Genomic DNA, 21,340 nt, shown 5'->3' on the forward strand with positions numbered 1-21,340 from the left:
CCTCAATTCTGACAAGACTGAAGTGCTTTTCTTCCCTCCTAACACTCTCTCACCTTCCCCTCCTCCTTTCATCCACTTCCCCCCTTGCAATCGCCCCGTCTCGACCCATGCCCGCAACCTTGGCCGCCATACAGACTCCTCTCTCTCTCCTTAACCCACATCTATCTAACCTCTCGTGCCTGTCGGCACCACCTCTTCAACATCCACAGGATCTGCCCCTCCCTCACCTTTCACGCTTCTAAAATCCTAATCTCCTCCCTTATTTTCTCCCGTCTCTTCTACTGCTCCTCTCTTCTCTTTGGCCTCCCTATCTCTCACATGACTCCCCTAAAATCCATCTACCACTCCTCTATCCGTACTCTATGTCATCTTGGCCCTCAAGACTATTTCTACCTCACTCTCTCAACTCGGCTGGCTCCCATTCCTCTCACAATTGAAATTTCAATTCCTCTGCCTTGTCTACAAATCTCTCCATGACCTCACCCCGCCCCCATCTTTCCTCCCTCCTCTCATTCTACTCTCCCTCCTGCTCTCCCCACTCAGCTGACCTATACCTTCTCACTGTTCCCCCAGCCCCTTGTGCCTCCTCACGCTTCCGCTCCTTCCAACTCTTGGCCCCCCTCCACTGGAACTCCCTACCTCTCCCTATCCGCTCCACCCCACCTACCTATCTTTCCGCTCCTCCCTGAAAGCCCTTCTTCTCCACTCCCCCCCTGTGACTCTCCTTCCCTACTCTCCCCCCAAACCCATGCCCCCTTTCCTTCCCCCTCCCTCCTTCCCCCTCCTCCTGATGACCTCATACTGGATGCTGTAATCACCTAAGGGCATTAAGATCACCTGGGATCTCCCCCCTTCCTATACCTCCCCCCTACTTTTGAGTAAATTGTTCTATATACTGTACCACTGGTTTGTTTCAAGTTTGTAAATATGCTTCTTTCTTTATGTACTGTTATTCTGTAAAGCGCTTTGGAGTAAAGTACTATATCAACTCAGTAAACAAACACAAACATAAACATAATTGAAATTGAGAGTTTCTCCACTTACCTGGCTCACCAACTTTGGCTCCACCGCTACTTCCTTTTCCCCAGCTGCCAAGCTGAGCTTTTGGCACCAGCTGTATTTTGTCATCAATAGTGGGCTACAGGAGACAATAACATGTTCCAAAGAAGTTGGTGAGACAGTATCTTCAACCCTCATTGTTTAAATGCATACTGTGCCATTCAATTTAAAATGAAATGGATTATGAATCTATTATAGTCATTCAGTTGTGTATTTAATAATACACCTGAGCTGTTAAAGATCATTTTGTGAGAACTAGTATTTGCAAATGCATTTTTTCTCAGAGAGACTATTTTCATGGAAAACGCCATCTTAGGCTGGAGGGACTCAGAGTGCTACAGCAAAGCTTAAACTAATATTGCGGAAAAAAGAGGAAAAGGATAACAAAGTTATATCCATTAAGATGCATCCAATTACAGAAGAGCACAATTTAAAAGAATGCATAGCAAAGGTGAATGTGAGCTATATGTGTTTAGCAATGCAATAATAGGAGAGAGGAAGGACGTGTTCTAATATAAGCACTTTTTAGAGTGTTTGGTGCATCACACATATAAAACTTTGAAATGCGCATAAGTGCCATAAGGAAAGGAACCTCATTTAAGCTTCTGAATATTAAACTAAGGCTAAGAGTTTCTTTTAGTGCAAGATGCTGAGCGAAAGTGCAGCAGTTGAAAAGGGTACAACAAATAGGAGAAGCCAGCAGTGATAACAAGCATGCTCAGGTTGAGTGGATTGTGCCACTACTTCCCTCAGTGCATTTCTCATTATCCTTTGTGCTGTAACGCTGTGCACATATTGTCCAAGGTAGGACAGAGTAATTCAAATAAGCATAGCTTGTATATTCTGCCCACTCCTGCACCCATCAGGCTGCCTGGAGTGCCTGACCTGTGAGAGCTTCAAGGACAGCTTGTCTCTGTTCTGGGCTGGTGCCCTCGGCCCTATGCTGCATAAAGTAAAGAACAACCAGCAATGAGGTGAAATGCTAGAGGATACACTGATGAATTGACGGCAGTCCTGATAGTCCAGCCTGGGACTACCAGCCAACAGGCTTATTTGACTTCACACCTTCTTTGCTCTGCCTGAAAATCACCTGCCAACTGTGCCACGTTTGAACAGTGCATCATGAAAGCCCCCCCTTAAAGGCTGCCTATAAAATGTTGTCTTCATAAAATCCCTTCTCTTACGTTTTGAACCGACATCAGCAGTTGCAATATGTGAGACAGCAGTGGGAGGGACACACAGTAGAGGCAAATACGGTATGGTAAAGGTGGCAGCACAAGCCGAGAAGATCAAGGTGTAAACGGGTCAGCATCCTGATTTGACGGGTTATCCCTACCATGCTTCATTACCCTGCGAGAGAGTTGCTTTTCCAGGTAAGATCAGGTAGCCAAGAACTCTTAGTAACCCACGCAAATAAGCCCCTCCCAAAAAACAAAAAAAACAAGATAACCACTAATTTTTCTGAGCAGACCAACATTTGGAAACGTCTGGAGCTGGTCAGTGTTTACCCTCAACCTTTCATTAAAAAAAGGCCAACATAAAAGACAATGCTTTGTTGTGGAGGTCTTCTTTAGTTTATATACGTATGCATGTTTTGTCAGGCCCCATCTTTCCATTAGTATTACTAGCATATATTGACCCAAGTTACCTTAGAGCTCAACCCACATTTCTCCCTGTTTTTGTGCCTTTGCCACCCTTTTGTTATGCCTAGACAGACATGTACCATGCTAGGCCTTTAGATTTGCCATTGTGAAATGTTGGTTTTTTATTTCAATTTTTTTTTCTTATTGGTTACCCCAAGTGACTAGAATAATTTAGAAGAGTGAAGCACATGACAGCAAGCAAAATTCTAAAGCAACTAACATACAAAAGTAACAGATATACAAATTACTAAGAAATATTATACACAGGCAGAAGAAAGAAAACAGAGGTAAGCACTTATTCTCTTGTGTTACTGGGAACACTACGGAATATTTATTTGAATCCTAACGCTTTCATCGACGTGTTGATTCCCATTGTTTCCTCCATTTACCCAAAATAATAAACAACCAATAAGTTCTGCTGCGTTGAGGGCAATTATGTTTGACTTAAAAGTAGGTCTCCCAGACTAGAATGCAATTAAATGAAGGTGGAGAGGTAGATAACCATATTTTAACATCAATCAATCTAGTGAGAGATACTTATATGTAAAACATATTTTGATCACTTTGTGCATCTGTACTTTCTAAAACAAATATCATTAATTCAGAAGTTGGTACAAAAATTAAATTGAGGACTGTACAAAGTAGCTGAAAATCTCAAGCCACAAATATGGAATGAGTAGCAATCGTATGTACGGTGCCACCATTCGGGCTTCTGCATCTAGCACAGTCTGATGGCGCTGCTTAACCCCATTTATGTAATATAGCCGGAGAGTATATCCCACCACCGCATTTAACTTATTCCCCAGAATCGGTGGATGCGCATATCAAGGCCTCTCAGACTGTTTCCTCCGTGGGATCTAGTTTGATGGAAGACAACGATCAGCGATCCCCAGGAACATTTCCAGTAATTATTAAAATACTGGATCTCCTCGATAAAGGTCATGACCTGACCCATCTGGAACTAAAAGAAATAAAAGCAACGTTACAGCATCTATGTTCTAAGATGGACAGAACAGAAGGCTTCATTATGGCTGCTGATACTTTAAGATCACTCAACGAGGAAGTGATGTCGAGCCAGAAGCCATCCATCTTCCCGGTTCATAAAGATAAAAATATCCAATGCTGTATGGAAGAATTACATTCATCTAACTCGGTTACATCACTAATCATAACTTCACCCAAGGCATGTGACTGCAAAAAGGAATTAAAAGAGCTTGAAGCATCAGTAAAGGATTTTAATTCAACCATCATCCACCAATTCGCAAAATTAACTCAGTCCAATGATTGCCCGGATAGTCCAACAGTCTTTCTGAAGGTATTGGATCAGATGAAGCAGGAGGAAAAGGAAAAAGAAGCCCCATTAAATGAAGATAACTCTTTCTTCATGTCACGGCGCGCCAAAAAGTTACACTAAAGAGCGGTAAAAAGATATGCAAAAAGGCGAAAAGATGCCCTCTTAAAAGGAATCAACAGCAAGGCTGTCTCTAATAAATTGCAAAAAGTGACTCCAGGTGCAGAGAACAGTGATTCAGTAATAGAAATTATGGACGAGGATCACATAGATCTACATCAACTGACAAAGGAAAGTCAGGAGGCATTAATACCACCACTAACACCAAAACAAAACAAAGTTAACTTAAATGATAATCCAACCTCAAAAATGTCTGATATGGGAACGGAGATACTAAAAGACTTACACAACAGTCGGGCTCCTATCACCCAAGAAACCACCTAACAGAATAGACAAAAAATGAATCTGGATAACTACTTTCCTATTAGTGGCAGAAGTTGTACTACTAGAACAAACACGGTTGTCCACGTCTCCAAGGAAAGTTCTACGATAAAGACGCCCATGAGAAAATCATACAGTGAAGTATGTCTCAACGACTTAAAAGGAAAAATTGCCAAAAAAGGTCAATTGTAGTGAATGGTGGTGGCAAATTAAGAAAACTAGCTACTGTTCCTTTGCTGCCTCACAATGATAAGGAAATGGCAACAAAGAGAAATAACACCATATTATCTGAAGCGGTTTATGACGAAAAGCGCATATCAATTAATGGTCCAGCATTGAGCAAGTTCGTCCCTGAAGTTCAAATTCTGAAACCTTACCAGAAAACAATTGCACATTAACAAATGGTTCATTACAGAACACGTCCATTCCAGTGGCTAACACCAAAATGGATTCTTCAACCAAACACAATGAAACACTTGAATTTCTGCGGAAAGCATTATATGAGGGATCCATTAATGCAGGAATGATATCAAAGGGGCTTCCATCTAGATTGGACAATATAGAAGTGATCGATTCTACGAAAGTATTACCACCTGAAGGTCTTGTTGCGGAATCAGTTTCAGCAGATGTCAAACAAGCCGAAACCAAAAAATCATATATTATTGGTCTGGAAGGTATGCAAACATTTTTGGGAAATAATCGAATCAATTGAGCATTTCTGCTAACATTACTCATGCGAATACCACAATTAAGGTTGCTCAAATCGGAGGATATTTTAAGAGTGTCATTAGCCATAAATAATAACTACAGGGCTATTTGCTACCTTAGCTCCGAAGCAGTTATGACATTTCTATGGTTTAGCAGAAATGCAATAAAAGATCAAGGTCTATTCTTGAGTACCTTTGAATCTGAGGCTGATGCAAAAGAATTTATTGCATATGCAATTCCCTCTGTTGTAGAGTCCAGAATGACTTTAGGTCTAGCGCTGAATCCACAAGTTGGTGCTGAATGTGCTATTCAGGAATTATTAAACATAGCAGCCAACACAAAAAACGTATCGTGGCTGGAACCAATGTTGAACTCTATATTTAAAAGCAAAGATATGCTGAATAAAACATAGCCATATCGAGGTGACCAACTGAAAGTTCTTTAATGGAACTCATGTGGGTATTTTAATCTTATGAAATGGCATGTAACATTATCAACTAATGAGTGACCGCCCATTATTCTGCTGCAGGAATCCATGAAAATGGACAAATTCACTCTGTTTGGATATACTACACACTGCTCTCCTGCTAGTAGAATTAATCAAGGTCGCCCTTCTTGAGGTCTTGGAATAGCAGTGGCCAACTCTTTAAAGTTCAATTCAAAGGTTATATGGGAATCTAGCAGCTTCATGGGTATACTGCTGTATACAAATATACCCAAGTATCCTTTGGTAATCATAATTACTATATATTGAAACCCGGCAACCTCAACAATTGAAGCTGCATTAGATGAGGTAGGCAACTGCTTTGAGATTATAAACAAAAGAATACCAAGCTGCAGAAATAATTCTAGGCGGGGACTTTAATTCGGACTGAAGGAAGCTCAAGGCCGTTGAAGGAAGAAATGCCAGTGTATTGTCTAGGAGCAGAGGAAAAAAGTGGAGAGAATTCTTAAAAGACTGGGACATGGATATGGTTGAGACCGAACCTAGTAATCCGATGAGTACATGGACACGAGGGACAAAAAGATTGACAATTGATTTCATATTTACAACACACAATCTTCTAGCAATTACTACACCATTAATTATCAATCAAATTGTATATGGTGACCACGCTCACATTTTTACCAACTTAAAACTGAGATGTTCGGCACTGGAAATTGATCCCTCTGTCGCATTAGTTGATATTGATCGACCTCTAGTATCAATTAGGTGGAGCCAGGGCTTATGCAAACGCTTTGTCAATTATGTAGCGGGGCAAATGGAAAAAGCAAATCAGGTGAATGGAAAACAGATAAGCGACATGGTTACTATACATTCAGAATTCATAAAAGCGGCCGTAGTGCATTTTAGTAATAAAGAATCAGATAAACAGCATCTGTATCCATACAACCCTACTTGCAAGGCGCTGAAGCGTGAAAAAAACAAGGCGCTGAGGCAGTTGAGAAATAAAATGTTAACTGCAGAAAACCATCAGATACTACGAAATCGAATATTGGGCGCATATAAACATGACCTGAAACATGCACAGATCTCAAGGTACAACGAAGAAAATTGTGTTTTAATAAGAGCTTTAACGGCTCATGATACGAGAACGATATGGCATACATTAAAAAGTAATAGAAAACAAGCTCCAATAATCACGCCAAACTGTATATCAGAACAGGTATGGCAGGAATATATCACTGTGAAATTTCAGCTTCCACATAAATTCATAAACGTCCCACGGAAAACCCTCGACTACAATGACATTGGCTGGTTGAATTGGTCAATAGATGACTTGAAGTGGGCCATCTCAAGACTTACCTACTCCAAAGCAGCAGGCCCCGATGGCTATCCTCCATGTCTGTATAAAACCGACCCAGATCTGTGGGCTGTCCTCTTAAAAAACGAAATTCCAAAACATCATCAAATCAGGAATTATTCCGGCATCCTGGTTAACTTCGAATATTGTACCTTTATTCAAAAAAGGAGATCCTGCTCTTCCACAGAATTATCGCTGTATCTCCCTGATAGATACGGAGGTGAAGATCTTGGCAATTCTGCTGCTATATGGTCTGGAAAAATATATTTATAACAACGCTCTATATTCCAAATATCAAACCGGATTCCGGAAAGGAATGAGCACAACTTTAAACCCCGTCTACATCGCCATGATTGACATGACATCGGCGTTTGATATTGTTGTGCGAAACCTGCTTTGGAAGAAGTTGTCCAATATTGGTATCCCAAAGGTACTACTGAATTGATTCATCAAATTGCATTCTAATACTTCCTATAAAATAAAAATAACAGCAGAAGGAAGTATCACCAAGCCAATCAATACATTCTTGGGCTTAAAACAAGGATGCAACCTGGCAGCAACCTTTTTTAACTTATACCTCTCGGATCTTGATAAGACATGGCATAAGGAAAACCTATTTTCCGTGAAGATGGGCGCTATCCAATTAAAATGGATCGCATTCGCTGATGACATCATAATCCTCGATCCAACTCCAGGAGGACTCCAATTAAAATTACGGCTCTTTGAAGTATTTGCAATGGAACAAAACCTAACTCCCAGTCCAGCAAAAACAGCCATAATGAAATTCGGCCTTAACCAAATACAGGGAACATACCAGTGGAAGATCTCGGAAACCACGATACCCTGCATCACAAGTACCATTTAGCTAGGATACTATCTGTCCGAACAGAAGTCAATCAAGGCATGGTCCAACCTAATAAAGTCAGTCTGGCTGTGTGGTCACAACATATGTTTACAAAACTGTAGTACCACTCCCTGTATTTGGAGTGATCATCATCTGATATCGGCCAACCTAAAGTTGCCATGCTTTGCACACAAACAAAACCCTCACATTAAGACAGAAATCAGAAATTTTAAAAATCTAAATGAACTCCATCTAAAGCCTTGCTTGGAGAAAATTCTGTGCTCCTTTCAGGATCAGGATTCATGTGCCGAATTGCTTGACAAATACAACAGACACTTACACGAATTAGTTGAAACCGTGGCGCCGCTCACCACCAAACTAACTAGAAGGATTAGTAACAACCAAAAATGGTTCACATCAGAGCTTCTTCTATTGAAGAAGGAAAAACGGAATCTGGAAAGAAAATGGATCACAGATAAATCGGCGGATAGTAAAGAGAGTTGGAAAAGGAAGGATAGGGTATATAAAGAGAAAATTAAGTCAGCCAAGGCCAATTTCTTCAACAAGGAAATTGAGCATGCCGATAACAATACAAGCAAACTCTTCAATATCTTGAAGAGTATAGAAAAACCCACATCTCTAACTCCCCCGTTTACGCCATCTGAGGAGGACTGTAATATGGTGCTTAACGCATTCCAAGCCAAAACGGAAAAGGCGAGACAAAATATTATTAAGGCCAGAACTTCTTCTAATCAGGAGATCTGCCTCTCCGAAGGAAACACACCTGTCAGAGAACAACTCTTTAAATTTGACCCTATTTCCGAAGCAGATATGCTTGAGGTGATGAACAATATGAAACCCTCTACTTGCGCAGAAAATATTCTGCCCCCTGGCATCATTCTTAAACACAAGGATATATTTGCCCCCATCCTCCGGAGAATAGTGAACGCCTCATTTCACGAGGGCTCGGTGCCCAAAGACCTGAAGAGAGTCACCATCACCCCACTTGTTAAAAAAGCGGGACTAGATCCCAAGGATCCCGCTAACCTTCGTCCCATAACTAACTCGAATTTTGTTCTCAAATTGTTGGACAAGGTAGCCACACAGCAACTCCAACACTTTGTTGAGAACCAGGGGCTTCTGCACCAGCAACAATCCGGCTTTAGAGCATCCCACAGCACTGAAACTGCTATGCTAGACTTGCAGAATCAGATGCTGACTATGCTGGACGATAACAAATTGGGGATGCTTATGCTCTTAGACCTTAGCGCAGCGTTTGACTTGGTGGATCACCACCTTCTCATCAAGGCGCTAGGGGAGAATGTTGGCTGCTCGGAGAGAGCCATCGACTGGCTCCTATCCTTTCTCTCCAACCGTCAAGCAAGAGTACATTGGGGTAGCAGTTTCTCCGTCCCATGTGACATCATGTTTGGAGTGCCTCAAGGGGCCAGCTTATCCCCAATGCTTTTCAATATTTACATGCGCACTTTGTGCAGCCTTCTGGTGAAAGCCGGAGTGTCATTTACCAATTATGCAGATGACACCCAACTCATATTGGAGTTGGGGGGTAGGGATCATGCCACGGATAGTGAAGTGCTCTCCAAGGTTTACAAGTTAATAGACGACTGGATGCAGGCAAATTGGATGTGCCTGAACGACTCGAAAACCGAATTGATGTTGTTTGGCTCCAGTCGTCAGTTGGAAAATCTAGGGGCAGAGTACAGCTCTTTTCAAATAAAAAACGCCATTATCCACGTGGTTCCTAAGGTGAAGACTCTGGGTATGATGGTCAATTCAGTTGTTGACTCTCACGCCCAGACTAACTTTCTCCAAAAAAACTCAGCTTACTATCTCAGGCTTATGAAAGCAATCACACCACTACTCAATGATGTAAACAGGGCAACGATAGCCAGAGCCATCATCCTTTCACGGCTCGACTATGGTAACGCCCTGTTGCTGGGGGCCGCAACTAGGGATCTATCCAGTTGTCAGGTGATCCAGAACAATGCGGTTAGATTAGTAAAAAATTTGAAAAGAAAAGACCATGTTACCGAAGAGAGGCGTGCTCTGCACTGGCTTAGAGTAGAAGAACGTATCAAGTTCAAAACTCTCTGCCTGGTACACAAGTGCCTTTATGGCACAGCGCCTGCTTACTTGAAGACACACATAGTGCCCTACAACCCGAGCAGAAACCTACGCTCGGGTGGCAAATGCCTCCTGCATGTGCCCAGGTTCAAGCTAAAAACAGGGCTGGGCAGATCCTTTCTTGTGCTAGCTCCTAAACTGTGGAACAGCGTCCCTGAAATCCTTAGGTCCGAAGTTAATCACTTTGCTTTTAGGAAGATGTTGAAGACACACCTTTTTACATGAGATCTTGGTTAGTACTGTTCCCATCGTCTGTCTCATATGTTCTGTTCGTCTTGTAGTACCGGTGTTTTATGTACAAGCGCCCTGATGCCCTCGGGCTACCGGCGCTATACAAAAACAAAATACAATACAATACAATACAATAAGAGTAGACCATTGCTATCACAATTGAAAACGATTTACGTGAAATTCTGCACATTTTCATTAATTCCCCTGATCGATTTTCTAACACTTAAAATTGAAAGTGTAATCCTGTACTCACTGGACATATGCCTATGTGACATGAGTGTGATCCTAGAACAACTAAAAGGGACCCTGTTGAAGACTGCCGTGCACCTCCCAATGTCCTTGCCTAATACCATCCTACGCCACGAATTCGGACTAGTGGCTCTATTCAGCCGTTGGAAATGGAGAATGGTCTCAAATTATGCAAAAATATATTTTCCTCAAAAGAATTCCCTATATATTGATTTGAAAAAATCTTTAGAATTGGGTAACTCTGTTTCAATTGTTCTCTACCATTCTAGAATGCGGTCAATACTGAATGAATTACACATTACAGTTGATGAGGTAAATTATCGTCCAGGCTATGCGAAGGAAAAACTATTTGAAATGGATTGGTATATCACCACAGATCAAATCTCAAAATATAAAATGTATAAGGAGTACTATGCATATATTAAGAAACGCATTCCTAGATATGATCACATTACTTTATTTCCTTGTAATCACACGAGAACAGCTTTCTTATGGCATAAATTTAACTTATGTTACACAAAAGAAAGGACATTAAATTGGAAAGAAAAAGAGAACAAAAGTCTAAGAAGTAATTGTCGTTTTCCATCATGTACTGAAACAAATGAAACATTTGATCCTATATTATCCTCATTTTAAATCTGTCAGAACAAAACTACTGATGCAATTTGTAAATATCCACTATGAAGATTGTTTAATATTTTTATGGGCAAGAATGATGCAAGGCTCTCACAAACCACTAACATATGCATTGGTAAGCCTGTGTAAATGTACAGCTAAAGAACCTACTATCCACACTATCGACTAAAAATCTGTTGATGAGAATATGTTCTAAGACGTGTGGTTTTTGGGAATCTTGCAATCTTTTTAGAATTCATTTGTAATTTGATTTTAATTGTGTATACTTGTTATATGTACCCGGTACTCATCTTTGAACTCAAACGTTGCTAGAGATGAGAAAGAAGCATCTGATACCTAAGGTAATTGATGATCGTGTTTTAGGGTCAGATTTGCAGAATCTTATTGAAATACCATGAAATGTAAAGAAATTTAAAGTGTGTTTTTCCGAAGTTCTAATCGAATTGTAAATTATATGAAAAGAAAATTATGATGTATGTTGTTAATAAGTATTTTGCTAAATTTTGTAAAGGTTCTACTTTTTTGTCATTTAACCAAAAACAAATGTAAAAAAAAAAAAATTGCCGGAGAGTAGAATAGGTATTGCGCTGCCATAGATGCTAGTTTTAAGGGACTTATACGTTCCTAATTTTGAGCAGTGATTCCGTCAATTTGATAGTATAAGCCACAGTTCTTTGCTATATTGCCCACACTACTGCTGTAATAGTAACACCTTCCAGTGTGTGGCTATATATCTTACAGACCATTCTGATTTTTTTTCATTATTTTCTCCATACTACTATGCCCCAGTTTCTGCAAACCACTCTTTTCTAGAGGTAGTCTAGCACATGAAGGTTCTTCAAAATGCTTTTTTGAGATATAATAAGTACATTTATCAAATTCCAGAAATTATAGAAGATCCCCCTTCCTAAAGGTGCCAAATATATTTAATTCCTTTAAGAGACAAGCCTAGCAGCATCCGTTTTTGAAATGATCGTAGTAGAGCATTATTGTTTTTTTTTTTAACTTCTTTTTATTGAACAACAAAGAGAAAAAAAAAGAACACACAAAGAGAAAAAATGCATTTCCCAACCCCCCCCTCCTCCCACCCTTCCTCCCCCGAAGGCAGCTACATTCTGTCCGTGGTCCATCATCGCCTCGGACCGTTCTCCGATAGTTGTCAAGTTTATGACGGAGAAACAACCCCTCCCAGCCACCCCCCCTCGCTCCCCTGGGAGTGTCTCCTCCTTGTCCATAAGCATGTACACTGGAACTTTCAAGTTGGATCTATATTGTCCATTGTCTACACAGGCTGCGGCCCGGCCTCCTCCTTCCCGGTTGTGTAATCTTCTCTCTGGTCTATATATCACTCCCGGGCACGAGCGAGTCAGCTTCTTCTCCTTCTGAGCCGCCTGAGTCACTCATGCTGTCTCCATCCCTGTTTCCTAGCAGGTCTTGCACGAGGGTATTCCACGCCAGTATTCTCGCTCCGCTGTTGCTTTCTCCCCTTTACGTGGCTCTCGTCCAGACTGCCGTCTCTGCTATTTCCCACTTTTGCAGGTCTGCCCACCAGCCCTCCTTCGAGGGTCCTTCACTTGTGTTCCAAGCCATTGCTATGCGGTGCTTCGCCAGTATTGCCATCAGGTCTTTCATCTTTGCCACGTGCGTCATCTGCCTGTCTCCCCTCGGGAACAGGCCTAATATATAAGACGCCGGCGACCAAGTTTGCATGTGGATTCCTACTGACATCGCCTTGTACTTCACCATGTTCCAGAAGTCTATTATTTTCGGGCACGACCAGAACATGTGCACCATGTCAGCTTGTTCTTGTCCACAGCGTGGGCAGCTCCGAGTTTGTCCGTCTCCCATCTTCAACATTCTCTTGGGGGTTAGATATGCTCTGCTCACAATGTAGATTTGCATCTGCCTGAACCTAGCGTTCCTGGAGACCTTTTTCGTGTACCGGAGGGTTCTGTTCCACTCCTCATCTTTGAAGGGTTGCTGAAGTTCCTCCTCCCATTTTGCTTGTGCGTTCAGTGTCCTTTTGTTGGTGGTTCCTAATAGTTGTTCATAGAGCATGGACACAGTGGGCCTCATTACACGGATGGCGGTAAGGGTTTACCGGTACCGGTATTTTACCGGTACCGGTAAATCCTTACCGCCTTACTACGAGGTCCCTTTGCGGGTTGGGGAATTTAACGCCTGCTTTTTGCAGGCATTAAAAACCAACCCGCAAAGGGACCAGTGGAGCTAATTACGGTACCGCAATTTGCGGTACCGTAATTAGCGCCTTCCCCATTCCCATAGAGCCCTATGGGCCAAAAATGGGAATGGGGAAGGGCAATGGTGGAAGGGGGAATTACCGCCCCGCCAACCTTGGAGTAGGGCGGTAATTCCCCTTTCCACCAAGGTGGTGCCGGTATTTTACCGGCATGAACCATGGCGCTAATAGCGCCATGGTTCACCGCCATCCGTGTAATGAGGCCCAGTGTGTCCTCCTTCAGAAACATCGTACCATGCGTCTAGCGCACCTTCAGTGTCCTCTGCCTCTGGCATGCTTTCCCATCTCTTTTTTATTTCCTGCACTAGGCTGTTATACAGGATGAATTGGCCTTTGTGTACATCCTGTTCCTCTACCAGGGACTGGAATCTGACCCATTGTCCTTCTTGCCACAGGTCCCCTACTTGGGCTACCCCCTTGTCCTCCCATTGTGCTCTGTACGTGGCCAGGCTTGCTACTCGGGTATCTACCAGTCCTGCCAGGGGGATCTGTCTCGAGCAGGGGTCTTGAATGCCTTGCGTCTTCCAGGCTCTTTTCCATAATGTTCGGCCCAGCTGGGCCATGTTGGGGAGGCCTTTGGCCTGAGAAGCATTTAGCCATAGGAGTTCTCTTAAGTAATATTGTTGGAGTGCTGGCCGAAGAAGTATTGCGTCTATGGAGGTCTCCTCCCCCAGCCATCGCACCACAAATTGGAGCTGTGCCGCTAGGTAATAGTGCTCGAAATCAGGGAGTCTGATGCCCCCCCACTCGTAGTCCCTTTGTGGTGTACTCAGTGCTACCCTGTTTCTCCCTCCTCCCCACAGGAAGGTTCTCACCATGGTGTGCAGGTGTTTGAAGAAAGCCCCTGGGATGTTGTAAGGGATATTGGTAAAGTAATGTAGGAGCCGGGGCAAGACCGTCATCTTTAGTAAGGCCGCTCGGCCTATCATTCCCAGTAGTAGGGTCTTCCAGAATTGCATTGCGTTCCCAATTTTGTCCAGGGCTGCCTGCGTGTTGGCTATATGCATTTCCGTGGTGTCGTGATAAATGTCCACCCCCAGGTATCTGAAGTTGGTCGGGGTCCATGTGAGGCCCAGGTGTGGCAATTGATCTGATGGCACTGTTCGCAGGCCAGCCAGGGGGAACAATGAGGATTTTTCTCCTGTTGACAATTCCCGATAACCTGCCGAATGCACTCAGCGCTTCTAGCAAGTCCCGCAGATGGGTGCGTGGATCCTGAACGTAGAGCAGTATATCGTCTGCGTATATCGATATCTGGTGTGTTTCCCGTCTATCACTATGCCCGTGTCTTTGTAGTCCATTCTTAGGAAGGCTGCGAATGGTTCCAGGGCCAAAATATATAACATTGGGGACAGGGGACACCCCTGCTTCGTGCCTCGCCCTATGCTCCATTCCCCGGAAATGTGCCTATCTGTCTTGACCCTTGCTTTTGGATCTTTGTAGAGCAGCTTTATCCAGCGCAGGAACCCTTGTCCTATCCCAAAATGGGCGAGCGCTCCCAGGAGCCATTCCCAGTTCACCGAATCAAATGCTTTAATCGCATCTAGTGAAGCTACAGCGCATTCCCTGTCCGCTTGGTTTGTCCTATCAATAACGTAATGGAGTCTTCGAAGGTTCCATGTCGTGTTTCGTTCCGGTACCTACCCTGTCTGTCTGTGTGGACTAGTGTGGGTATCACCCTTTTGAGCCGGTTAGCCAGCGCAGCTGTCAGGATCTTAGAGTCCTGATTTATCAGGGAAATCTGTCTATAGGACCCGCACTCGAGGGGTGGCTTCCCTGGTTTAAGTATTGGGACTATAATGGATTCTGACATGCTGTTCGGGAGCTTCCCCATCTCGTAGGCCTCCTCCAGTGTTTCTGGCAGTCTCGGGGCTAAGCTATCTCTGTATTTCTTATAGAATTCCCCGGTAGCCCGTCTGGCACCGGGGACTTCCCTGTCGGTAGTTGGGTAATCACTTCCGCCAGTTCTTCTACAGTAAGGGGAGCGTCCAGCATTTGGGCCTGCTCCTCTGTTAGTTGTGGGAGCCTCATTTCCGCGAAGGAGTCTTCCAGGTCCCCCTCCTCCGCTTCCTGGACTTTGGTGCATAGTTTCTCGTAGAATTGCGGGCACACTGCATTTATGCCCTTCTGGGACCTTATCACCTCCCCCTGGCTATTCTGAATTGCATTAAGCGGTTCTCGTTTGGTTTCCTGTTTAGTCAGCCAGGCCAGGAGCCTGCTAGACTTATCCCCCTCTGCATGCAGCTTCTGTATATACCTCCCATAGTCTAGGCGCCCTAGTCTTTCCCAGGTCGCTGTGCATTGTTGTCGCAGGGCGGTAAGGTTGCCCTGTTCTCCCCCTTTCTCCCCCGCCTGCTCCTCAGCCCTCTCGATCTTCCTCTTTAACTCGCCCAGTTGTGCTAGGGTTTCCCGCCTGAGTCCTCTCATCTTCCCCACCGCCGCGCCTCTGACCACCACCTTAAGGGCCTCCCAGACCGTCCCTGTGCTGTCCACGCTACCCGAGTTATGCTCAAAGTAATCTTCTATCGTGCCTTGAATGTGTTCCTGGAATTCCCCATCCAGCAGTGCTTCTGCCCTTAATCTCCATGTGGGTATGGGGGCCCCTCTGTGTGTATGTGCCCATGTGACTCTCAGGGGGGCGTGGTCAGACAGGATTCGTGCGAGTATATGTGCCTCAGTGAATTCCCCCAGTGTTTCTTTGCCCGTGAAAAGGTAATCTATCCGAGTGAATGTCCCATGCGGGGCACTGTAGTGCGTGTATCCCCTTTCTCCCTCATGTACCTTTCTCCAGATGTCTTCTAGTTCGAGCTGGTCCAGTATCTGCCGTAACACCCGTGCCGGTGGCGCTGCTCTTTTATGCTTGTCGTCCGACCTATCCAGTCGGGGGTCCAATATGCAATTATGGTCTGCAGCCCAGATGATCATAGCGTTCCTGTGCGGGGCCAGCCGGGGCAGGAGCGACTTAAAGAAGGCTGTCGCGTCATGATTGGGGGCGTAGGTGTTCACCAGGCACACCTCCCGGTTCACCAACATTCCGTGGACAATGAAGACCCTACCCTCAGCGTCCTTTTCCTGATTGATGAGTTGGAATTGGGTGCCAGGAGCAATCCAGGTCGTCACCCCCTTCATTAGTTACAGTATGTTGAACTATACATCTGGCCTCCCCATTTCTTGGCCACCTTGGCTTGTTTCTCAACCGTCAGGTGTGTCTCTTGCAGCATTGCAATATGGGTTCTCGCTTTGTTTAACCAGGTGTAGATCCTTAGCCTCTTGACGTATGCATTCAGCCCTCTAACATTCCATGCGACGATCTTCAGGTCATCTCGGTCCTTGTGGGAGTTGACGCTAGCGGCCTGCTCTTTCCCATGGGCCTGCTCACTTTTTTGGTCTCCTGGTGTGCCGCTTTCGGGGATCGGTGTCCCGCCCCCTCACTTGCCATGTGTGAGGTGGTTTGCATGTCCTACTTCCCTCGTGTTTTCCTGGGATGTAATTGATCCTGCGGCCATTGGTTGCAGTTCGTTGTTGTCCGTTTTCTTCGGTGTGTTCCACCAGTCCCCCGAGCCCGCGTGCTGCCACTTGTGTCCTCCTTCCGTGCCTCAGCCATATCCTCGCCAACTGTAATGTCCTCTTTTTCTCGTGCCTTCTCCCCGCAAACTTAACCTTCGAACTACTATAACTAAAAACAACAACAATAACGAACGCCCAGCCTCCCTCCCCCTGCTCGGGCCCCACTGCTCTCCAAGTACCGCCTTCCTCTCCTCTGGCGTACTTGTCGCGGCGTAGTGTCCTAAAACTGACACTGCAAACATGGTCTCTACTTGGGGTTCCAACTTTGGGGCTTTGCCGGTCCTGCTTCAGAAGTCTTGTGCTCCCATTTTAAGTCTCTAGTTCAGGCCTTTAACTCTTAGGCTGTTGATTATTCCGCTCTTTCACGTTTCAACAGGGTATCTCTAATTTCTTGTTGCAGCGAGGCGGTGTGGCACTCGGCGACCCACTGCAGTGTTTCTCGGGTTCTGCTTCGCCAGGCTTAGTCCGGGCTCCTGGGACATGCGTGCCATTCTCGATATCACTCTCTGCCACGCCGGGGTGCCTCCCTGTTCCGTCCGTTCCCCTCTCTTGGCTGTGGGATCCCTTGTTGGTCCATCCACTCTTGGGAGTCAGCCGTGGTCTCAAAGATCTGTGTCTTCCCATTGTGCAGCACTTTGAGCTTAGCCGGGTATAGCAACATAAATTTCACACCCGAAGACGCTCTTTGGTCGGCCAAAACTGAGCCCTCTGTCGTTGCACTAGTGCCGTGTAGTCTGGGTAGATGGTTATCCTAGCTCCATTTCGGATTATGACTCCACCTTCTCTCGAGAACGCCAGGATTTTTCCCTATCTTTAAAGTTCATGATCTTCGCAATCATAGGTCTTGGTGGTGCCCCCGGGGGGGGTTTCTTGGTTAGCGCTCGGTGTGCCCTCTCCACTACGAAACCCTGGGACAGGGTCCCTGCTCCCACCTCTTGGATCAGGAGGTTCTCTATGTAGTTCGTAGGATCTCTGCCTTCCTGTCCTTCCGGCATCTCCACTATGCGTACATTGTTGCATCTGGCCCTGCCTTCCGCATCCTCGGCTCTGCGTTCTAGTGTACTGATCCGCTCCAGGGCCTCCGACATTTGTGATTGGGAGGTGGTCATTATCGCTGTGTTACTCTGTACTTGTTGTTCCACCGTTGTCACCCTCTCTGCTAGGTTCCTCGTGTCCTGTTGGAGGAGCCCCACATCTACGATCACTACATCCAACTTACCTTCTATCGATGTCTTCAGTGCTTCTATGGCCTAAAGAATACTGCCTTCCACCTGTCTAATCTCTTCCTGCGTGGCGTATGGTGCCGGTGTGTCCGTCTCCGCTGCCTCGGGCTGCTGGTCTTCATTTTTGCGGGCGAATGACTCCATGACTGTCTGTCTCCACCTGCCTTTTTGCTTATCCGGCATGTTGGCTACCGCTGCTCTGTGCCAGTATGTGGATCTTGCTCGTGCAATGTCTATGTTATACTTTGGTGGTATTTGTTTACGGGTTTCCCGTTAGGCTGCGGTCCCTTCCGCATTCTCCCACTTGCGCCGACTTCTGATAGGCAGCCTCTCCCTGTCTTCTCTCGATGTTGTCCAGCAGCCGTGTCTGTGCGGCACTGCTGTCTCACGTGGCTGCTCAGTGGGAGCGTTGTTATCTGTCTGGTCGTGGAGTGGTCTTTTTCCTGGTTGTTGCACCTGCCCTGGTGTTTGTGGGAGGAGGCAAGCCGCCTATGGGGCTGTGTCCCCCACCGTGTTGCGATCTAGTTGCGTAACTCGTGGCTTCTTTCTTGCTTCCCCCCTTTAGGAGGCCTTTGTTAACGGTCTAGGCACCGTTTGAGTGGGCTGTGTCCTCCCACGTATTGTCCTGTGATCCACGGAGTGGCTATTTGGCCTGGGGTCAGACTTCCGTGTTTATCCTCTCTGGCCTTCTCTTCAGTGGCCCTGCCGGTGGCCACCACTCATCCCAGTGTTTTTAGTGAGGAGGCCGGCTGCACGTGGGGCTGTGTCTCCCACCATATCGCAGTCCGTTGCGTGTTCGTGGATTTCTGCTTCCCTCCCTTTGGTGGCCGCTGCTGGCGGCCCGGGTACTGCCTTGCATGGGCTGTGTCTCCCCACGCAAGTCTAGTGATCCCCCAGCTTAGCCTCCAGGGCCGAACACTCTGTTTGTCTGCCTCACCTGCTGGCCTCGGGAACTCCCACTGCCTCACTGGGTCCCTGTAATAGTCCTACTGTTGGCCTCCACTTCGGCACAGTTGCTTGTGTTCGTGCCGGTGGTCAAGGGGGGGGTCGCGCTCCCCAGACTCCTGCAAGCTCTGCTGCCGCTGCCCGCCTGGGCTCTCCCTCTTCGGCTTGGTCTGCGCTGCGGGTCGCCGCTCGTCTCCTGCAGCTGCGGGCATCCGCGCCACTGCCCGCCCTGACACAGCGCAGCAGCGCGTAGCACGGCCTTGATCTTCTCCCCTTTCCGCAGCGGCCGGCCACTCACACCTCCAGGGTGACTCGCTGGCCTCCACGGGGCTGATTGTCGGCTGTCAGCGCCTCCAAGCCTTGCCTTCCGTCTCCTGCGTTCCTTCGTATCTCAGGACGCGGGCGGCAGCATCAGCAAGACGCGTCCGCCATTTTGCTTGACGGCATCGCGTTTCCCGCTCTCTCCGTTACTGCCTCCCCGGCCACCGTTTCTTTCCAGGCTTTTTCCTGTGCGTGCTCTGGACCCTCCGGTGCCTCTCGTCAGTTTTTGTTTGATCCGTTTATGGCTATTTACGGCCTTTTTAAGGCTCGATCGCCGGATCGAGTGGGAGCTCTTCAAGACTAGCTCACGCTCGCATGGCCGCCAAGCCACGCCCCCCAGCATTATTGTTTTGTTTAATGGGATATACCCAGACATGTCAGACATTTTCAATGCTTTCTTTAATCCTCTTCGTACTTTACATTTGTGAGCAGGGTCATATATTGAATCCATCTTGAAGTGAATCCCTTTCATGATAAGTATGTCACTGAAAACCCAATGAGTCCAATTTCCCATTCAATCATGTAGGTATTCGACTTCCGATTGCTGCCCAATAATAAAAAGAAAATGTGATTAGTGCTAAACCGGTCTGCTGATTTTTGCTCCCTGATTATGACAGGGCCTATTATACTGGTCCTTTCAGGGGAGGGAGCCCAACCCTAGCCCCGGTCTGGTGCCCGAGGGCAGCCAGGACCCCTTCAAGGCCCTCCTTGCTTGGGTCATAGATGGCAGCTCTGGCACCACAGCGACAGGACGTAGGAGATACTGGCGGAACGGCAGGCCCAAAGCCACAGGACGTGGTAGTGGGCATGGCGCCCTGGCAAGATGCAGAGAGGCCACACAGCTTGAGCCATCCCTGCTTTGAAGCAGGCTGCCGGCAGAGGAAAGAGAGGGGCATGGCAGAGAGAGACCGGGACACCGCAGAGGCGTGGCAAACCAGTACAATGGGGGCAGCATAGCACTGGCTGCAGCCCGCATATAGCGACAAGAATCACTCAATAAACCCCCCAGGGAAAGTTTAGTATGAACAATGGCCTCCAGGGAGTCAATACCCAGGAACCTATTAAACCACCAGGGATCCTTTTATTAAAACTACGCCTCCAGGATGGCCACAGAAATAAGAAACACAGAAACAAGAAACAGCAGTTTCCAGTTGGTCCTGATGTTGCCCAGGGGAAGAGTTTGGTGTGGGTTGCAGTTGGGTAAGGACAGGAGGTGGATGATATCTGAGACACCAGAGCGGGAGAGTGAAGGAGTGTGGAGGTTATTGAAGCTGGGGTCTGTGGAGTGTTTGTGAGTGGGCGTAAGGAGTGAGTGTAGTAGCGGTAGAGTAGGACCAGTCTGGAGGTAGTAGCTGGAGGTGATGGTAGTTGCAGCGAGAGTGGTGGTAGACGTAGGGAGAGTGAGAAGTGGTATTTGTCAGCTGTAGCAGTAGTAGGGTGTGATAGAGTAGACAGAGAGAAGCAGTAGTGAAGTGGTAATAGCAGAGGAAAGCTAGTTTAAGTGGTAGAAGCAGTAGAGGGGGAGTAGTAGCGGTGAGAGGCAGTAGTGGAGTAGGAGCAAAGGTAGGAGCAGAGAGGTGGTAGTAGTAGCAGAGTAGTAGTGGTGATGAGGATGTTGGGTAGTATGAAGGAGGGAGACAGTAACATCGGAGGGAGCAGTAAGGGTATATATGATATGATGGTTTATTTATATAGCGCCTATACACAATGTTTTTCAAAGCGCTTCACGACAAGGGAGGAAACAAAGGAAAATACAAAACATTCTTACAGGCCATGAAAAGAGATGGAGGGAGAGGGGGGGAATAACAAGTAAGGAGGGGGGAGCAGGCAAACAATGTTACTATCATACTAAGTCCGGGGACAATTCAGATAGAGTAAGTGCATAGAAAAAAGTAGTAAGGGGAGGCGGGAAAGAGAAGGGGGAGGGGAGAGGAGAAGAGAATAAAAACGGTGAAAGAGCAGAGAAGCAGAG

At 46.1% G+C, this 21,340-nt stretch overlaps 1 protein-coding gene across 12 annotated transcripts in view; it reads right to left on the reverse strand.

Annotated features, from left to right (window-relative positions):
* The window catches only part of EIF4G3 (eukaryotic translation initiation factor 4 gamma 3), a 4,880,525-nt gene that overhangs the window by 998,658 nt on the left and 3,860,527 nt on the right, over window positions 1-21,340 (reverse strand). For all 12 annotated transcript variants that reach the window (XM_069610350.1, XM_069610349.1, XM_069610345.1 and 9 more), the window contains one exon: window positions 1,045-1,138. In XM_069610350.1, coding sequence (XP_069466451.1) covers window positions 1,045-1,138 — 94 coding nt within the window. The remainder of the gene's footprint in view (window positions 1-1,044; window positions 1,139-21,340) is intronic.

This window comes from Ambystoma mexicanum, chromosome 8, assembly GCF_040938575.1.
Source record: "Ambystoma mexicanum isolate Mex_15411 chromosome 8, UKY_AmexF1_1, whole genome shotgun sequence".
Lineage (NCBI taxonomy): Eukaryota > Metazoa > Chordata > Amphibia > Caudata > Ambystomatidae > Ambystoma > Ambystoma mexicanum.